The 20,454-nt window shown below is 50.6% G+C and overlaps 1 protein-coding gene across 7 annotated transcripts in view; it reads left to right on the forward strand.

Annotated features, from left to right (window-relative positions):
• GNAS (GNAS complex locus) overlaps positions 1-20,454 on the forward strand; it is a gene marked incomplete at its 5' end in the record, with an annotated part of 54,158 nt that overhangs the window by 18,164 nt on the left and 15,540 nt on the right. Inside the window, one exon of one of the 7 annotated variants that reach the window (XM_082669962.1) lies at positions 15,124-15,194. The exons of 1 other annotated variant lie outside the window; for it this stretch is intronic. Coding sequence is in view for 3 of the 6 variants with exons in the window: in XM_082669958.1 (XP_082526084.1) it covers positions 17,584-17,722 (139 nt within the window). Of the gene's footprint in view, positions 1-15,123; positions 15,195-17,218; positions 17,723-20,454 lie in introns of those variants that run through there. 5 more of the 7 variants (XM_082669961.1, XM_082669964.1, XM_082669958.1 and 2 more) reach the window with 5 other exon arrangements.

Raw genomic sequence — 20,454 nt, forward strand, 5'->3', positions numbered from 1 at the left:
GGGCTGGTGAGAGAACTGCCTTTAGCCCCATCTCTCTTCATTTTCTGATCTGTCTGGAGCCTAACTATGCCTTCCAGGATCTTCAAGGACTGAGAATTCTCTTTGGGGTAGCCCCACATTCTTCCACCGAACCTTAGAATCTTCTGTGTCTAGGGTTTGTATTCTGAGGGGTGGGGTGAGGGAGTGTTTGTAGTTTGCAGCCAGAAGTCCTGAGGTGCCGTGGAGTGTTTTCACCTTAGCTTGGGCCCTCCATCTTAGCTTCTGGGCTGCCCTCCATTTTGGCTCCAGTCCTCCATCTTAGGTCCTGGCCTGTCCTCCATCTTAGCTTCCGTCCTCCATCTTAGGTCCTGGCCTGTCCTCCATCTTAGCTTCCGTCCTCCATCTTAGGTCCTGAGCTCTGGGCCTCTTTTTCCTGTTTCCTAATGCAAATAGAGATCCGCAATATTCAGTAGTATAATTAATTCCCGGTCATTGTGGGAAGAAAAATGCCTTAATTCCAGAATTTAATTTCCAGTTTTTCTTTCACAAACTTTTCAGTCATCTCTTCAGTAGCCTTGGAAGAGTCGTTTTATCTAAAGGTCTCCTGTAATGCTCAGCACATGGTATGTGATTTTTATAAAATATGTGTGTGTGTACAGATAGGTAGATGGAGAATTTTTATTTTAGCTCTACGATGAGGGAAGTGCTTTTGTGAGGGCTACTGAACTGAAGGAACTCCCAGACGACAGGGACTGGTTTGATTCCATGAGTAAAATTCAGGTTTACAGAATTATTAAGTTTGGGCTTCTCCTTGTTTGTGACATTTTCATGCCCTTCACCTGAGAGGCACACTAAGAAATCAATGTGAGTGAAAACCCATTTTCAGGGCATAAAGCGAAGCTTGTTTACCAGCTCAGGAAAAAAAATCAGTTTGCCAAGTCACTTTGAAAACGTCCTTTATTACAAGTGGCTGCCTCTGTAAATGAATTAGTTATGTGCAATTACTTCCCCACCGCTGGCCTGATGCTCCTCTCTTGAATCCGGACCACTCTGCTAGGATACCTTGAAAACGATGTCCATCCTAAGAGAAATGATTGGAAAGAGATGGGGCCACCAGGGCGCCAAGAATTACAGTGAGCAAACGATCCCACTGCTGGGACTCGGGCTCTGGCTACAGAGTCCCCTTTCAAAGACATCTGAGACGGGGAAGGCTGAATTTTGCTTTCTGCCTGTTCAGGGATGAGCTTTTGGCAAATTTGAGAAGGTGGGGTTGGCCCCCAGGCCTCCTTACCTCCCTGCAGGTGGCTGTGTTCTGTTCACTTAATCCCATTAGCCGGCAGAGGCTTACGGAGCTACCCTTAAGGGACGTTTGCATTTTAATAAAGAGCTCTCCGAGGCCAGGAAGCTGAGAGAGTCACATTTTTAATAGTGGAATAGAATTCTAGCAGGAGGCGGTGGAGGAAGACAGGGGAGGGGGCGTTAGGGCAGTTGACACCTGAGCCCCATTCTCCCCAGCCCAGCTCTGTGCACCCCCAGTGCGGTGAATTGGCTCCCTCTCCCCTGCCCCCGTGACCCCAGGACTTTCTCCCCCACCCCAGCTCTTCAGGTACAGCTTAGTGGGTGGTAGGAGGGGGCCCCCATCCGAATGGCAGAGTCAGGTCCAGATGGAAGCTTCGGGTGCCTGACTCATTCCGGCTCAGGCCGGTAATAACAAGCCCCATGTTTTTCTCCAGCGTCCACTGCTCTGACACACAGAATAGTCAGGAAATAAAAGATTTGAGTACTATACAGCTGCTTTGCTTTCTCTAAAAAGGGGGGGGGGGGAAGTCGGGGGTTGGGGGGAGAAAGGAGCAAGGAGGCAGGAGTCCAGGCCAGCAAATAACGAAGCAGCACAAACAAGGTTGCTGCTGGCGTGTTACATAAACAGCCCCACCACCCCGCGCTGCAGCCCGAGGAAAAAGTGGTGCTTTAGTGACACTTGGGTTGGTTTCACACCTGAGCTTGGAGTTACTCAGAGGTGCATTAACAACTAATGATTCAATTGAGGGAGGCCTGGATTGCCATTTTGACTTGCCAGATATTAGCATACCCTTCTAGAAACCCAGAAGCCTGCCAATTGAGCTCCCCAGTGAAACTGAGAAGGGGCCTTTCCAAGATGCACGATATTTAGGAAAAGGAAATTAAGCTAATTTTGAAATGTTTCCTTAAAATCGAAGTAGTTGAAGGCTGGGATGAATATTATGAATTCCTCACATGATACGAGTTTGAATAATATGTCATGGATTCCAAAGGCACAGCTGAAAAGTACTCAGGGCCCTGGGTTCCTTTTCGTTCTTTTTCATTTTTTTTTCCTTTTTTTTCCCCCTTAAACATTACTGCATTGCTCACCTGAAATGTCCTTTTTGGAAAGTTCTCTGATAGCTAACAGGACAGAGTGACGTTTTCACAAAATGAGATGAGATGCCATTGCCAGAGAGAGCCCTGGGCACTGCAGTGGCCGTGACAGGAGCGTCACCCAGGGGCTCGGTAGCACTCGGCGGGGAGGAGGAGGGCATTTCATTATGCGTCTAAGTTATAGCTTTATTTCAAACACAAACACGCAGGCTGGCGAGGATGTTAAATATGCCGTCACGCTTTCCCTCCGGGCGAGGAAGGCGCTTGGATTTTATCTTCCCAGATCCAGAACCTGTTTACTTCCTTCCAAGCAGCTTCCTCCTGCCCTTTAGATAAATCAACGGGGAGACTCGACCTCCAAATGTGGCTAAATTGCGACCCCTGACAATGTCTGGTAATTAGGGAGCCGGGCGTGGATGGAGCTGAGGGCTGCGGCAGCCGGGAGGATAGCCCTGCAGCACCTAGGCTGCTGCAGCAGAGGGGCCAGCTCCAAAAACATCGATTTCTCTCCCCACCCTCCCAAGGTTAGGATTCTGCTTAGAACTCTCTGCTTCCTGCTAAAATTTCCATCACCAAAGGGCCTGATTTCAGGCAGAGAAAGGACCACTTTAGCAAATGAGAGGAGAGGAAAGCAGAGGGTCATTTCAGCTGCGGCAAAAATCAGCCATGCCATTTTCCCTGACAGCACTTTAATTATGATGAAAGAACAAGATGGTTTTTGGTTTTTTACCGAGGAGGCTTGTGGTGGGGGGAAGGGGAGGGGGCTCTGAAAGAGATGCGAGTGGAGTGCAAAGCGGGCTGTCACCGCGGGCTGATGTATACACTGAAGGAGGGAGGGAAGCGCCCCCCGCACGGTCCTGGGTCCCGGCCCCCGTTGCGCCGGTCAGGCCCGCTGTTTGCAGGCAGGGGTGAGCCGGGCATAGGAAGGGCCGGTAGGGCAGAACTTAGCCAGCTGCTGGGTGCCGGCTTCCCCCTTCCCCTCTGTGGGGTGAGCTGTGACTTTAACCCCGAGCCTTGGAGGGCGGGGTGGGGGGGGTCTAGCTTGTGTTCTGCTCCATCGGCTTTGAAAGCAGCCGAGGGGTTTTCAGTGGCCGTACGTCTCATTCTTGAAAATGGTGGGTTGTTTTTTTATTGTTTTTTTTTTAAGTCAAGTCAGGTGCTTGGTTCAAATGGCCATTCCAGGGCCTTGGAGCTGCAGAGGAGGCCAGAGAGAGCCCTGCAGGCCTGGGGCTGCTGTTCTGAGGGCAGAGGCAGCGTTTTAGCGATGGGAAAAGAGGTGGAAAGCAGATGTTAATCAGTTTCTTTCAGCTCAAGCGAGAATCAGGGAAAGGGCCCATTTCCCCTTCCACCCACCCTGCGTTGACCTTAGACATTGAGCCCTCAGGAACCCCCACCCACCCCCGCCCCCAACTGGGTTGCTAACAGCCCCTGAAGGTGGCCCTGGGATTCGTGCTGGCAGTGTCTCTCAGCTGAAAAGAGCCTTAGCTCCTGGGCTTGGGAAGGTGAGGAAGATAGCACCCACATGCATCCACATTGCCCGCGGGTCCCCGGGGATGGAGGGGGGGGGACAAAAAGGCATAGAAGGTGCATTATTTCAGCCCCCTCCTCCGTTTTAGGACCCTTTCATGCCTTGCAAACACCAAGTGCAGGCTGCTGGAGAGCCTCTAGGACAGAACTACACAGAACAGGAGAGATGATCTGACCCTGCTCACCTCCGCTGCTCTTGTGTAACTAAATTACCCGATGTCTCTGTTAAAAGTGATGTCGCCCAGAGAGAGCACCCCGCAGCCTTGCGATAAACACCGAGGGGCCTTATTCCCCTCTCCCCAGGGAGGCTCTCTATGTGGCAAGTTCTCCCAAACAATCCATGATTTTCCCGGGATCCCTTATGCCCCTGACTGAATCATCGTGCTGCTGGAGACCCTTCTGATTTTGATGATTATTACCGGGCAGAGGATAATGAAACAGCAGGGACTTAGGGCTTTGTGTGGTAGGTGAATGATGGACATTTCCGAGTAAAGCCACTTTATTTCTTGCACGTACCAAGAGGACTCACAAGCCAAATGCAGCATCTGCGAGATCTTATGGGAGGGGGTCGGGGTCTTGGGCTGCTGAGGCGGTACTGCAGGGATACAGAGATGCCTCCTTTTTCTAGAACAACTGCAGTGTCCCCATCTGAGCCCAGCCAAAAGGCAAATTCTTTATCTGGACGCACGGTGATTCTGCCTGCTGCATAGACGGAGGAACCGTGATCCTGCTGATTTCAATGGACCGGTTGAGGAGAAAACATGAGGAAAAAAAAATCTTTATTTTTCTCAGTTTTCCCTTTTCTGCTTGGAAAACAATTTTAGGATCCGGCAGTTCAGTCTGCAAGGAGGAAGGGGCAGCATCCCAACTTACGACCGTTGGGGTGTTTAGCTATTTTAGAGGGATTTTAGTTTGGAGGAAAAAAAACACAAAAAAAGACAAATAAGACAAAAAAGCTTGCTGAGTTGGGGGTGAGGGGGGTATCAAAGCAGCCCACGTTAGGAGGCTGTACCTTTTCAATGTCGGAATAAGGGAGGTGTGTGAGGATCCACTCTTAGAAATAAATAGGCACTTTGGAAAAGGAAAATATCCCGTTCTTTGAGAAACAGGGTGAGGTGATCGGTTAATGTCGGGTGGTGGGGATCATAATCCTGTTTGAAGAATTGGTCTCATTTTTCATGTCAGAATTAATATTGGTGGAGATTAGATGGCTTCTTAATTTAGACCATTTACATCTTATAGAGTGCTAAAAAAGAGGGCTCCGAGCCACTTTCCGGCAGCAGCGAACCCAAATAAATAGGAACGATATAACCTTTTTAAAAATCCGTTCTCTCTGCCGTCTCTTCACTGGCGAATTTTGAGTCATTTAGCACAACCTGAAAACTCAGATTTTTGTTGCTAGAAAAAGTAATGCTTCCTACTGTAGTATGGTTTTTGTTTGTTTGGTTTTTGTTTTGTTTTGTTTTTTGTCGCCCACAATTTCCTATTCTGCTGATCTTTTTGACTTGAGTTTTTGTCTTCTTGACACCAAAGCATCCAATCAATTTGGTCGAAAGTTCAGTCGTGGAAGAGCAACTGGTTGTTTTGTCCACAGACAGCCGGTTTGTCAAATATTTGAGAAACAGCTTATCTGACCACCTACCCTGACATCCCCCCAACCCAATGCTGCAGGGAAACTTATTTTTAGGAATTGGAGGGAACAGACCTTAGAAGCCGTTCCTCTGCTCTCTGAGGAATGAGGAAGTAGAGGGGACACGAATAAGATGTCATAGACCCTCTCGCTTTCTCTGCAGTGGCCATCTGAAGTCTGCAGTAGAGGGGAGGGGGGGACCCCAGTCTTCACAGGCAGGCGTGCAGAGGGGGGGAGTCTTTATGACTAGGCTCTTGGCAACATCACGGTCAGGGTCAAGATTTGTCTGGTGCCTGAGGCCATCTTAGGATGTGGTGAAGGCTGAGACCACCTGCCCTCATTTTGTTTTAGGGTACCACCAGTCCAGTGCAGCCAGTGAACAAATAAGGACGACAAGTGTTGCTTTTATAGAAAAAGAAAAAAAAAAAGCGTCATGATTCAGTTTCTTGAAAAAGCCGCCCCCCATCCTTTTATCTCAAAGTCACCATAACTAGGACTCCATCATCAATCTTTTTCTTTCTTTCTCACGTGGATAGCTAATTGAGGCTCTCCGGGCTACAGGGTTTTTTCCTGCTCTTTCAAGGCACTCAGTAGCCAGGCAGGTGGGGGAGGAAGGGGATGCTAGGAGGGGCAGAGGAGGGGGCAAGGGCTCCTTGGCACACCCCCTCCTGTACTTCAGTCTCGTGCAGAGCATTCCTATTTGCAGACAGCTCAGCCCAAAGCAGAGCGTTGCTATTACCCCCAGATGCTGTTTCTAATCGATCTGCTTTATTTTCCCTCTGGGGTGCAGGCAGGGCGGAGCCCAGATGTGCTCAGACCTCCAAAGCCACCCAGCCTTGATCCTTTATTTTTATGTTACAGCCACAGAACCTTGCAAATATGTTTTCAGCAGTTTAACCGCGTACCGAGAATTTCAGGGGAAAAAAGGTCAAGAAGTGATGATGACTTACATTTATTAGGGGCCCCATCAAGCAGACCTCTGAATTCTAATAAAGACAAATCAGTGTCATGTTTCTAAAAGGAAAAGAGTGACAGCTGGGTGATTTCACAGAATTATCAGGTGTTGGGAGGAAGGTAAAGCCAAGGGTTCAGTTACTATAAATTAGAGTGATTTTTTGGGTTTGTTCCCCTGGGGTTTTCATTGCTGCTGGTACCTGTTTTGGTGTGTTTGTAGTTTTGCTGAAATACACATATATTTTTCTCTCAATATCTTTTCTACTTTGGCATCCATTTTAGAAACTACATTTTTGTTGTAGAGTTCTATTCTTTAGTTTTCTTCTTTCTTCTTCTTTTTTTTTTTTTTTCCACAAAGTTGCCCTGTCTGCCTTCTGTACGCTCAGTAAATCTAGGGGATATGTAGTTATGCCAGGTTGAGGAATACACATCTATTTAACACATTTAAGAATGTGCAAATGAAATATAAAGTTATTTTATATCTAAGATTAAAACATTGTGTCCTTGGGGATCACCCTAGTTAGCCCACAGTTTTTCCCCCATTTTGCATTCAACTGACTCATGGCAGCTTACTGAAATGATGTATTTAGACTAATTACTGATTTAACTAATAGAAAACCGTTTAAGAAATTCACTTTTAAGGCTGAGAATGACTTTAAGTTCCCCTGCTCTAGGGCGCCCCCCTGAGGCCCGGGTTAATAATAACATCATGATAGGATGGGGCCAGTTAGGTTTCTCTAGACATTAGGATGCTTTGAATGGTTATGAATGCATGGAATATCCATTTAACTTGCAGATTAGATGTCTTTGGGTCCCAACTAAGTTTTATATCAACTTCCTTTGAAAGATTCTTTCACAGCTAGGCTTTTTGAAGCGGAGAGTACAATTATGAAAATATCCTGGTACTCAGAAGGCAGAGATTTGTCTTTTCAGGATAAGGAAGCAAAAAACCTAACGCTGCTTTAAGCTGGTTGATGCCTTCAACCATCACAGTGAGAAGCACCCTTATTGGAACCAGTCCCCAAAGTGGGAGATTTGTCCACTTTTGGAGGTGGTTCTCTGTCCGTCAGCCATCTGGCATCATCTTGCTGGAGGATAGGGACCCAGGGCCTTTGTGTGGCTGGTGGGATGGACCAACGAAAGCTTTTTCATCTAGGCTCCTTTTCGGCTCAGCAGAGCTTTCTTTCTGCCCTCTGCAGACCAGGACACCCCGTAGGCATTTTGCTCAGGCCGGACTTTGACATTCCAGAGTCGTCCTCTTACCAGCATGCTGACTTCATACCGGAGCTCCCAAGGTTTGGGCTGGAGCCTCACGGGCCCTCCTCCACTGTTGCCAAGTTCCCTCGAAAGTTGGCTACCTTCGTGACTGCTGATTTCTAACCGCAGGTCAGATTAAAGGACTCAGTGAAACCTTTGCCCTGTGGCCCCTGCCCTCAGGGTGTTCATGTCTTGTATACGTGAAGGGCTAGTTTTCCAGAGTTTTCATTTCTTGGCGTTAGGTCACTGCAACCCTGGGATAAAAATAGGTGTAATTAGTATGTTACAGATTAGACTCTGTATTTCTAGCTTTGTGCCACTTCCTCTAATAATACCAATTTTGGTGACACATTTCCTAGAATCCTGGGCTTGCTTCGTTTGCTAAAATCCTTCAAGAGCCAATTATAGGACAGATCTGTTTGCTTTAAAACCTAGAAGGGTCTGATCTTGATCAGACCTCTCGGCTCCCACTTCCTCTTTCCCCTGTCTTCTGAGGTCTGTCTTGATTTTCTTGTTTTCTATTCAGGGAGCAGGGCCTCCATCCCCCTCAAAGGCTGGCATTTTTGTTGACGGCTGAGCACACATGGTCTTCCGTGGCAAAAGGCCCTTTCCTGGCTGGCTCCAGAGTCCCCACCAATTAATCGGGGGGGTGGGGTGAGCGGGGGGGTGACTTGAGTTAGGCATCGCTTCAGCCAAGCTGGGCATACATCGAGCACACCTGTCACTTGTGCCCGTGTCCAAAATTCAGCCCTAAGGGTCACAGCTGTGGCATTATTTCAGCATGAGCAATTCAGTATTTAATGTTCCTTAGAAAAATAAATCATTCCAAGCTGCTACTGTTCACCTATTAACCCTTAGAGGATTTCATAGAGGGAGGGCGGGGGTGTCATCCATAGTTTTCTTGGCCAGTAACAGACACTTCCCAGTTCTCCTTTTAAAAGACCATTTCTTATATAATGGCGAACAGGAGCTGCAGAAACAGCATCCTCTCATTCTCTGGCAGCCACAGCCTCCCAGAGTGAGAAGTTAGACTTTCTTTTCCTTTCATTTATATTTTTACCTGCGTAATACATAGCTTTCTACACATGGGCATTCCATCCCTTTCCTTTTTCATGGTAAGCTTATATTAGTCTGCCATCATTGACAAATATTGTCTTTTCTTTTTTTAAGTTTTGGCCACACCGAACAGCATGTGGGATCTTAGTTCCCCAACCAGGGATCGAACCCTCGCCCCCTGCAGTGGAAGCGCGGAGCCCTAACCACTGGGCCACCAGGGAAGTCCCTGTGGCAAGTCTTAATTTACAATGAAGTGCTGGTGGGTGGGATGGGGAAAGTTGATCATTAACCAGATTTGGGATTTGATGTAAATGGCCCCCCGGAGCAACACACATGTTAGACGTAGCCTCCCTTCTGTTACCTGGGTCTTCGTAGCTGTCCATCTGCAGTTCATCCACATAGTACAAATCGTTTGAAAGCTGAGTTGTCTGCCTTCTGAAAGAAATTGGCTATATTTAGTTTTTAAAGCAAGCCTTGCTTTGTGTTCTTTGTAAAGTCAGCGACATTCTTTCAATTTTTTCAGTGTAATTAGCACAAAAGGAGCCGTAATCTGAGAAGGTAGTAGAGACTTAAGCGACTGAGAGACAGGAATGTTGGAGAAAGCGGGCAGAGGCCTCTTTCCCCTTTCTGGGCGGCGGGCAGAGACCCCGGGACGTGGGTGTGGGTAAAGCTGAGGTCTGTAGCTCATAAAAACATCTCCTTTTCATCTGATCCCCAGACTGACTGCAAATGCCTGATGCTTTGGCTGGATAGTCTTCTCCTCCTCCTAACTTCCAGAGGTCGGCAAAGACCTTAGGAAGCCACAGTGCCCTCTGGGCTCCGCTGAGTCGAGTGGGCTCCTGACTTGTCGGGGAGGGGGCCGTGCGGGCTGCCAAGCCCTCCATAAAGTGCTGAGTGAGGGAGGGAGTGGCGGGCACAGCCTCTGGCTGGGACTTACGTGTAGCCACGTGCAAAGGAGGAGGCTGCCCTTCATCCTCTGGGAGCCAAGCATTTGTGCCCCCTCAAAATAAAGACCCGGGGAAAGAGGAGGAGCTAAACTATAATTACACGTTTTTCAATTTCAACGTGTGTGGGTAAACACAGATGAAAAGGTACCTACATTTTTAGATAAATTAAACGTGTGACTAATTATGTCCCATTAATTGCTTAATTCCGGGTTTACCAACAGCAGGCGGAAGTGGGTTTAGAGAGGAGGGTTCAGCTACGAGGGCAGGTGACACCTACAGCCCTGTCAGAATCTCACTTGTCCCAAACTGAGGCTAGTAACTAAGTGCAAGCCTGTTTGAAAACGGCCACCCATGCTTGGCTGGTAGGTAAATAAAGTAAAACCCCAAGATGTAAAAGTTGTATTTAGCAGTTGTTTCCTATGTATATATGTATACACAAAGCAGCATTTAATGAAAGGAAATGTATTACCTGATTCATCCAGAGTGTTTAGCGCTCTGAACTCTTAATCGTATGGGGCTAAGTTTGAAGAATTGAATGCAATGAAAAGAAAAGGAAAAAAAAACAGGAAAATCTTTAAAATCAGAGCAATTAAAGAGCTTCTTTTATCTACAGAGATCTTCTTAGGACTTTGAGACTCTCTTGATCGCGCCAACTTGCTTTTTGTTTTATTTTTTCCCGTTGGTACTTGTTAAGTAAGATGTTGGATCAAAATGTCATTTAAATAAGGCATCTTGTAAATAAAAACAAAAGTTAGCTGACCTGCACCTGTTTTTAACTAGTCCTCCCTGCATTATTCCCCATCCTGGATGAGTTCCCATCCTCAAGGCCAAATTAAAAGTTCTAAGCAACAGGCTTTCCCATCACCGTAGTCCTCGTGAAATCCCGCCCCCAAGGGAGGCTAAAGGTATCTTAGTTTAGGAAAATTAACTTTCCTGCTATAGAGTGGTAACAAATTTACATCTTTTTGTCCCCGCCCCAAGATCTCCAGTAAGCGGGTCCATCGGTCTGTGGTTGATGTCAGTAAGCCCCTAATCCAAGTTATCCATCTAGAATCTTTTCAGGGCTACCATATGTATCATATTATTTAGGTTTAAGTTTTTAAAAGGAACATTGTAATGCACGTCGTCTCTACTTTATCGTTTCCCCTTTTAAGGTAGATGCTGGCTTTGGTAAAAGTCCACTCCCACTCACTCTGGGGCTCCTGGGGATGTTGTGAGAAGGGCACTAATCGTCCTGGGAACTGGGCATCCATGGAGACCAGGAAGTTTCTCTCTTCGATGGTGTCCACACATCAAAGTCAAGGAAGATCCATAAAGGCACAGAAGTCCCAACTGCCCTCGTTTTGTGAACTGTGGTTTTAAGTAGACGTTTGATTGGTATCTCAAAGCCATTGGGTCCAAACACATTGGCCAATGTGCCCCTATATTTTGTTTGGATTCGAGTATGTTCTAAATTAAAAACAAATTATTTTTAAAATTAGTTGATAGAAGTTAAATCGGGAGATTTCATATGGCCTTGTAGTTAGTTAGTCCCTTAATGTCAGGGCTTTTGAAATGAAGTTTTACTAACTTGAGCACCATGTTTAGTTCTGAATGCCAGTTTTGGATTACTTTGTGGTTGCCATTATTAACTAGTGAATATGACAAGGGAAAAAAAAATGCCCTAGGTAATCACAACATTAGATTTTTAAGAACTTTATGGTCCTAAGTAATAGAACCTTCTCACGGGGGATTAACTGGAACTAGGAAAACGCTTTTTACAATACCTGCTTCCTCATCGGTATCGTGCAGGCTTCAAGTCACATTCATTTGCAACAATTTCAGTAATTCTAGTTAAATAAAGTGCGAAATGTGCTTTAAAGACAGAAAGCACCATTGAAGTGCTAAGCGCTATTATTAAAACCTTACAGCTAAGGTTTCTGTTTCAGTGGAAACCTATTTATTGTTCCCTAGGCTATTAAAATAATATTATAATTCTGTTTTCTCTGGGATCTTACAGTGACCCCATCTAATGAAAGGCCAAAAAGAACACCCTTGTCCAAAAACTGAATTACATCATTAAGTGTAAAAATGTTTTCAAGATACTAAGCTATAGCGAGTCTGTTTCTTTTAAGAGCAGACGAGGCATTCTTTCTCAGACAGGAAGGTGCAAAAGAGCCAGGGAACACATCCACCCATAAATACGATGCTTACAAGACCACAAAATTCAGACCCCGGCATGACATGCGAATGCATCCATTGTTGTAAAATCTGTATTGCTGGAAAGAGCTTTGGCTAGGCCGGCCCTGTGTATAGCGGTGGGACGCCCATCTGTTTTACCAAGTTGTATCGTGAGGTGACCTAGTGCTTTAGGTTACGGTTGTGTTATTATCCCAACTTGCCGGCTTTGGCATGAAGCAAGTCACCTGAAGCAGGCATTTTACACCCAGGACATTCTGGCCCTTTGCCCCTCTCTGGAGCTTAAAATTTCCACAACTTCCATCTCTCCCTGAGCCAAAAAAGAGGCCCCTTCCACTGGAAAACTCTAGAGTCTGGACTGTTCCAAGAATTATGCTAATGGATTGCTCACTCGCAAAGCATAAACCAGGCGCTTAAAATGGTAACAACCTATTAAAATAAATTACTAATTCATATGAAAAGGTCACGCATGGTGGCCTCCAAACCTGAAAGCCTTTTTTTTTTTAAATTTTTATTAAAATGTTTAAGGCCCAGGTAGGTCAAATGCTAGACTGAAAACTGTAGACGGTATCAGCTCACCACGCCAATTAAGTAAAAATCTCATCTTTCACTTTGTGTCGGGTGAAAACAGAAAGCTGAACAGACCACAAACGAGCTTGTGTTTCAGAGCTCTCAGTGGCCTTTGCTTACCTGTAAACCCTTGATTCCACCTGCTGTCATTTATTTACAAAGTAAATGCTTTATTTGTCCATCAGTGGTTGGTCATAATAAAATATAGCTGAAACCTACACTTAACACAATTTTTTTTTTTCAAGGATGGCCTGCCAGGTTAGAAGTTGAAATGACTGAAGCCAGACCTTGCTTTATTCATTCTAGGACAGTAGTCCCGATTGTGCCTTGCCTGGAATATATGTCAGTATATGACATGGGACAGCTTCACTCCTTTCAAAGTTCAGGTGTGATATTTATCTAAAAGGGGGGAGATGGTAACCCAACTCAGGGATTTCCAAATAAGGAGCCTTCATTATATTCCTTGTAGTAACGTGTAGCTACTGGCATAAGTATCGAGGTTGTATTGGTTACTATTTTCCTTCTTGCTCTTAAACACGATGTATTTGCGCTTTGCCACATTAGAAGCAGGAAGGAAAGATACTTTGGAACAAATGGAGCAGAAAATGTCTGGCCTATTCCTCCTCCTTATAAGTCTTCACCAATTTTTAAAAATGACAATCAGTTGATGAATCAAATTCAACCAACAGGTTTTTATTTAAGATGTAAAGGTATAAAACTTGGGCCCCGTCTTTAGGTAGTTTCTAATCTAGTTGGTGAATGATTGTGTCATGATCTTTGCAAACAGCCTTACTGTCGAATTTGCTTAGGAGAACATTCCCGTCTATAGGGTAAATATTTTTATCGGCTTTTGTTTAGACGAACGGTAGTTCCTTTGAGTTTTTGTCGAAAGAAGGTGTATTTTTGTGTAAGAAGGAGAGACCATATCCAGAGTGTGATCAAGACCTGGCTTACTTGGATGTGAGGAGGAAAGGGCAAGCACAGCAACTTTTCTGCAGAGTTCGAGAGAGTCTGAGACCCGCAGTCAGGCGAGGTAGCAGATGTAGATCATGAGGGTCTGGCGTGAAGATTTTGCTTCCTGTTCTTAATTCCAAGTGTTCTCTGCTGGCTTTGAATTGCCCTCCGCTGTCTTTCAGGTCCATAAAGTGAGGCCTTGTAGAAGGAGGGTAGAGGTGTACTGGATGGGGCCAAGAACAGTAATAGCGGACATCTTCATCTGACACAACTTTTCTTACTTTGAGTTGAGCAAACTGAGGAGAAGCGGGGGATTGCAGCAGTCCCGTTGAATGGTTAACAGTGTCTATTTTCAAAGAAAACAACACTCTTTGGACAGTTTACTCAAGGCCTCTGACCAAACCGAACAATCACCCCACCCCCTAGGTATGTTAGCTGTGTTTCCATTTACAAGTAGGCTGCCTCTTCCTTTCTTTCTATCCCCCCAAACATCCAAAGTTTTACTGTTTCGAAGTGAAAGAAAGTTAAAGGCGGGAGAGAGTTCACGACTACTTTATGGATTGGGGTTGACCGGCAGGCAGCCGCGACCCACCAAAGGCAGTTGCCAAGTCTTAGCTTGACGGCTGGGCTACTCTTGACTCACCTGGGCCCAAGGTGGGCCGCACGGACCAAACTTTTATTGACTGAATGAATGAATTGTACCCAAGCAGACACGCGCAGGGCTCAACCAGGAGACTCAACCAAGGTCCCAGGAAAAGTGAGCCGCGGCCGAGTCGTTGAGAACTTGGTGTGACTGCTCTTCACCCACCACGCTGTACCGCATCCTCATATGGGACAGGGCTTGGAGTGGGACACTTGAAAGTCTTTAAACAATTCTCAAACAAATTCGTGTTCAATAAACTACTTTTCCGTCTGTTCCAGAGCATCCCCCCGCGGCACCCCGGCCCGGCCTCGTATAACTGGGACGCCCTGGCCCGCCACCTGTCCCGCCCAGGAGGACTCCGGGGGCGCAGACCTCGCGGCCCCGGCCACCACCGCTCGGCTCTCGAGTCGCCGGCGCCTGCTTGCTCTTGCGATGCTCGTTTTTCGCGCTCACATAACACCTCTCATCGGACGACCCGCCGCCGGGCACGCGCCGCCGGGAGGGAGGGGTGGGTGGCGGTCTCCGCGCGCGCTAACCGGGAAGCTGGAGGTAAGGAGGCGCGCAGCAGGGGTAAGCGCCGCCGTCGCACACTTTGCACGCCGCCCAGGGCTACACCACTCACCGAAAATTGGGAGGCAGGTCTGGGAGGCGGGGTCCGGCGCCCACCGCCTTGGGCGCCCCCTCGGCCCCCGCCACCGCGTCCCCCGCGCCCCGCGCCCACTCCCGCGTGGCCCCCGCACCGGCCTGCACCTCCGGGGTGCGCGGCGGCCCGTTTGGGCGCGTCCCCGGCGGGCCGATTTTTCGGCTTCCCCTTCGGTTTATAGGGGCCGCCACGGTGGGTCCGTCCTCTGAAGAGGCTGGGGCGTCATCGGGCTGCTTAGGAGCGCTGCTCTCCGGCGGGGACACTCAGTCGCGTCGGCACCGCGGAGCGGGCTGCGTCAGGTGGCCGGCCCGGCGCGGCTTGCTCGCTGGCTCGCAGGCTCTCTGGCTCCGGGCTGCGGCGCCGCGGCTGGAGCGAACTCCTGTCCCAGCGCGGGGCGGCGGCGGGCGGCCGGCAGGCAGGCAGGCAGGCACTGCCTTGCGTGTGAGTGCACCTCACTCACATGTAAGTCCGGGGGCACCGTGGCCTCCCGCGGAAGTGCGAGTCGCCCGGCGCGGGGAAATAGCCACCGGGGCCGGGACGGGGCAGGGGCGCCCCAGCACTGCCGCCCTGCCCGCGCCTCCCGGGCACCCTCCAATTCTCTCTCTCTTCTCTTTTCTCTTCTCCATTGGCGTACCCAAGAGCCTAACCAAGGAGCGCCTGAGGGTAACAGCAACCTCGTGCCATCGCGCCTCTGCACTTTTCTTTTTTGAGTTGTTTGACGTTTCTTGTTGCTTTTTGATTTCTCGTGTTGTTGGGTGCTTTTTGGTTTGTTCTCGCCCCTTTTTCGTTTGCTCACCCTTTTTTGGCGCTAACTCTTAGGCAGCCAGCCCAGCAGCCCGAACGAAGCCCGGCAGCCGCGCTCCGCGGCCCCGGGGCAGCGCAGCGGGGATCGCAGCCGATTCCCCCGACACGGGGCGCACGGGGTCCGGCCAGCCCGAGGCCGGGGGCAAGCAGGGCGCCCGGGCCAGGCGAGAGCCAGGCACCCCGAGGTGGCCGAGCCACCATGCTGAAGATGGCCATGAAGATCAAAGCTTGGGCGGTGGAGAGCGAGAGGAAGACAGCGTTGGCTGCGGCCGAGGTGGCTGCCGAAGCTGCGGCGGTGGCTGCAGCGCTGGCCGAGCCGCGCGCACCGCGGAAGAAAGGGGACACCGAGAAGCCCCCCAAGAAGCCAGAGCAAGAGGCGTCCTCCGAGAAGTTGCTGACCGAAAAGGAGCGGCGGAAGATCGAGAGGAAGCTACTGGAGCAGAGAAGAAACGAGGAGAAGAAGAAGGAGAAGGAGAGGAAGAAGTTGGAGAAGATGCAGAAGAAGAAGAAGAAGAAGGAGAAGAAGAAGAAGAAGAAGAAGGTGCCAGAAGCCCAGGAGGAGGCCCGAGGCCTGGAGGTCGCCGCCGCTACCGCCGCCGGCGGCGCAGACGAGGGCGCCGCGGAGGGCGCCGACGGGGGCGGCGTGGGCGCCGGCGCCGGGGCCACGAGTAGGATCTGGATCGAGTGGGACACGGACTCGAGCGACGAGGACGACCTGTTCGACGCCTTGCGGGGCTTCAGGGGCGCCGTGTGGGGGTCCGGGCTGCTGAAGATCAGCGCGCTGAGCGCCCACCTGCCGCTCCTGACCTTCCCGGTTCTCTCCGTGCGCAGCCCCGCGTGGGTGCTCGATTTCCTGCTGCAGAAGCGCCCGGAGCAGGGCCGCGGCTGCGGCTTCTTTTTCGGGGCGATCTGCTGCTTCCGAATGTTCCTGGGCTGCGCCTTCTTCTCCTTCGTGGGCGGCCGGGCCAAGCGCAGAGGCCATGGGCGCCCCGGGACCTCGGGTGCCTTCGGCTCGGGCCATGGCGCCCAGCGCCAGGGGCGCGAGGAGCGGCTCATCTAGTCAGACCCCCCGCCCCCTCCCCGCCACCAGACACCACCATCGTTGTGTAGTGTGGAGTTTTATTGAGTATTTGTGTGTGTGTGTTTGGACACATTTTCCTTTTCGGTTGCTCTGTCCTTTGGTTCGTGCTCGCCTCGCTTCTTCCACACTCCCTGCTCTCTAGCTCTCTCTGTCTCTCTCTTCTTTTCGAAAAATTTCCTAAGTCCGGGCTCTGGCTCGCGCTCCCTCCCCTTCCGCCCACCCCGGCCCCTCGGCGGCGCCCGCGGGAGGGGGGAGGGGGCTCGGCCTCGGGGGCCGCTGGCCGACGCGGCCCGGGGGGTGGAGCGTTGGCGTCGTGCGAGGGGTCGTCACCGGCTCGGAGACGCCCCCTCTCCCCCCGTGGCCGGCCCCGCTTGGGGCCCGAGCCAGGGGGGCGAGGGGGCGTCTCCCAGGCCCGTCCCGTCCCGGGCGCGGGCAGAGGGACCCCCTCCCCGGGTACCCGTGGGGGGGGGGCGCCTCCCTCCACCAGCTCCCGCCCTCCCCGCCGCCGCGGCCGCTCCTCATCCCTCCTCCTCCTCCTCCTCCTTCCACCCCCCTCGCCGCCGCCGCCTCCTCCTCCCCCCGCCTCCCCCCGCCCGCCGCGGAGCTTTGGGTCGGGGCGGCGGCGGGGCCCCGGCCGAGGCAATAAGAGCGGCGGCGGCGGCAGCGGCGGCAGCAGCTCCCGCAGCTCCTGCTCTGGTCCGCCTCGGTCCGCGGCGGCCATCAGACCCCTCGGCTTCGGCTCGAGGGGCCGGGAGCCGCGCGCTCGGCTCGGTCAGACCGACACCACCCTCCCCGCGCGGTCCGCAGTCCGCCCCGCGCGCTCCTCCCCGAGGAGCCGAGCCCGCGCCCGGCCCGCCCGCCCGGCTGCCCCGGCCCTCTCCGCCCGCGTGAGGCCGCCCGCGCCCGGCCCCGCCGCCGCCGCCGCCGCAGCCCGGCCGCGCCCCGCGCCCCGCCGCCGCCGCCGCCATGGGCTGCCTCGGAAACAGTAAGACCGAGGACCAGCGCAACGAGGAGAAGGCGCAGCGCGAGGCCAACAAAAAGATCGAGAAGCAGCTGCAGAAGGACAAGCAGGTCTACCGGGCCACGCACCGCCTGCTGCTGCTGGGTAAGGGCGGGGCGGGGGGCGCCGGCCCCGGCCCGGCCCGGGGGCCCCTCGGGGCGCCCCGCAGGCCGCGCGCGCCGAGCCCGCCCCCCGCCCCGGGCGCGCGCTCCCGAGCCCGCCGCCCGCCCGCGGGCTCAGTCTCTCGGGGGCGAGGCCGGAAGGGGGACCCCGGGGCGCCATTCGGCCGGGCGGGGGCCCAAAATGGGTCCGGGGGCCGTGGCGACGCGGGCGCGGGTCCCCCTCCCCTGGCCGCTCGCTCTCTGTCTCTCTCTCGCCCTCCCCCTCGCTCTTCTTTCTCTCTTTTTCCGCGAGGCCTACACGACGCCAGGGGTTCGGGTGCGTGTTGGGGAGGGGGAGGGGGAGTCCCACAGGGCTCGGGAGACTGCGACAAAAAGAGGGTTTCGGGGACAGGAAATGGGGTGGCGGGCCGAGGGAGGGGGACCCGCCTCCGTTGGGTGTGTGATTTGTTGGGAGAGGGAAGGGGAGAAAGCGAGAGGGGCCGGCGGAGAAGGGGGTGACGCGGGGGGGGGGCGCCGCGGTGGCGGAGGGGGCCTCGTCGAGGGGAGAGGTTCGGCGGGAGAAGTGGCTGAGGAGAGTGGGGGCGGGTGACATCAGCCCCTCGGAAGGGCTCGGAGTGGTAAAGGTGGTGCAGCGAGGGGGAGGGGGCGCGGGCGAGTCGTGGCGCCGGAGTGGGGGGGCGGGCGGAGGAGGGAGCGCGGCGGCCGCTGGGCGCGACTTGGTGCGTTGCGGGCAGGACACACTGTGTGCGCGGAGCAGACGTGTCCCGGGCCGGGCCGGGCCGTGGAAGGAAGAGAAGGAGAATCGAATAAAATAAGGCCGAAAAAAAAAAAAATGGAGTTAGTACTCTAAGTGCCCAGTGAAGCCAAATGACACGTCATTTTACAGTATGACCTTTTTTCCCCTTCCAGATATGCAGGCTCTTTGAAAAGCAAAGAAGAGAATTAACTGTAGCAGCTGCCGCCCCCCCAAACCATTAACACACACACACACACTTTCCTGTTAGTCGGCCACATTGAGAGCGCTTTGTGAAAAAAATGGAAAGAAAAAAAAAAAAAAGACATGCACAGATCAGAACTGGAAAATGACATTTGTCTGTAAATGGCTTCTTGGTCTGGAAATGGCGTGGTTTTTTTTGTCCTTTTCAAGGTGGGAGGGGGATTGAGAATGCTTTAAGGAAAAGACTTTTTTTCCAGGTGGAAGGAGATGAGACTACGTTAGTTGTTTGTCAAGTGACATTTGGTTGTTTGGTTTGGGGTTTTCTCTTTTGATTGCGGTTTTTCCTCTTTGGCCAAAAAAAAAAAAAAAACGCGGGTGGGGGTGTGTGTGAACTCTAAGGAGATGGCCTTTTCCCCTTTTGTCTTAAAGGTGCTGCTTTGGGAAAATAAATCAAACAAAAGCATAAAAGAAATTGTTGAAATAACCAGAAGAATTACACAAGCATTAATTAGTATGGAAGTTTTCCACTTCCTTAGTAATTTGGCTATCTGAGTTAATTTGTGAATTTGCTAGGTTAAGACCTAGTTCATGGTCACATATCAACAGAACAGCTTGATTATGAAGAATAAAATGTAAAGGGCTGTTTTTTCTTTGTGGTGGCGTCTGCTTTGCTTTTTTTTTTGGATGGGTCACGTCTTTGTTCTCCTGGGTCCAGATTTATGTAAAGCAGAAAATTATTAAGTGAAAATAAGTCCCTTTGGTGTGTGTTTATGCATTTGCAATTACAGTAATTAAATGGTACGTATGTTGAGGTGTCGTCAAAAACTTACAAAGGTGGAACTATGCTATGTGAATATTAATGTGCCATGTAATTTGATTTCAAAGTATAAGCCTAGAAAAGTCTAGAATCTTTGCTAGGAACACTCCTGCTATCTGAATACTAATTTAAAACAAGTGTGATGTTAATGGTACCTTAAATTTCTAACAGCCTTGCACGGACATCACAAAGTCTTCACTTGAGACTGTTGCTCTGAACACACCTGGCATCACTGGGCTAACCTTTCCCAGGCGTCTTAGCCCTATTACCATAACTTATTGAAGGCTCTGGCATAGGGGGGTCTGCAGCCCAAGGCAGTGCCACACATTTTGCATCTTTAAATCGTGATTCTCACCAAATGATGCCCCCCCACGCAAAAGAGGAAAAGTAGTGATGCCCAGAATCCTCTTTTTTAATTTAATGATATGAAATCTGAGTGAATTACAGTATCACAAAAGATCTGGCAGTAATTTTTCAGTCCGATTCTCCAATTTCCTAAATGTGGAAACTGAGGCACGGACCTGTTTGTGCCCTAAAGAGAGGTGATACACACTTTAACACGAGAGTGTTGGAGATTCTGATTAAGACTATGTATTCTCTTCATGGAATCTCTTAATCGTACCTTTAATATTTTAATTTATGAGAGTTAGGCTCATTAAGATAGAATGTTTGCTTTGAAATCAATGTTTCTGTGGAAACTGATTTTAACTTTTTACAGATATTGATTACAGCCTTGTGAGAAGGCAAGAGAAGGAGGAATGCTTTGCTCTCTGGGCAGTAAAACAAAACAATTAATAAAATTAAAAGTGAAAAAGAGGACTAAAAAACCAAACAGGTTTGTGCTTGAGGAGGACAAAAATTGTCCCCTCAGGGTTAGTTGCTGGAGAGAGTATCCATTTGCAAAAACAGAAAATGAGAAACTAGCAATCCTCCTTCTAGCTTGGTGGAACTGTGTTTTTTC

The sequence above is a fragment of the Grampus griseus genome (assembly GCF_964374135.1).
Source record: "Grampus griseus genome assembly, chromosome: 14".
In the NCBI taxonomy this organism is placed as follows: domain Eukaryota; kingdom Metazoa; phylum Chordata; class Mammalia; order Artiodactyla; family Delphinidae; genus Grampus; species Grampus griseus.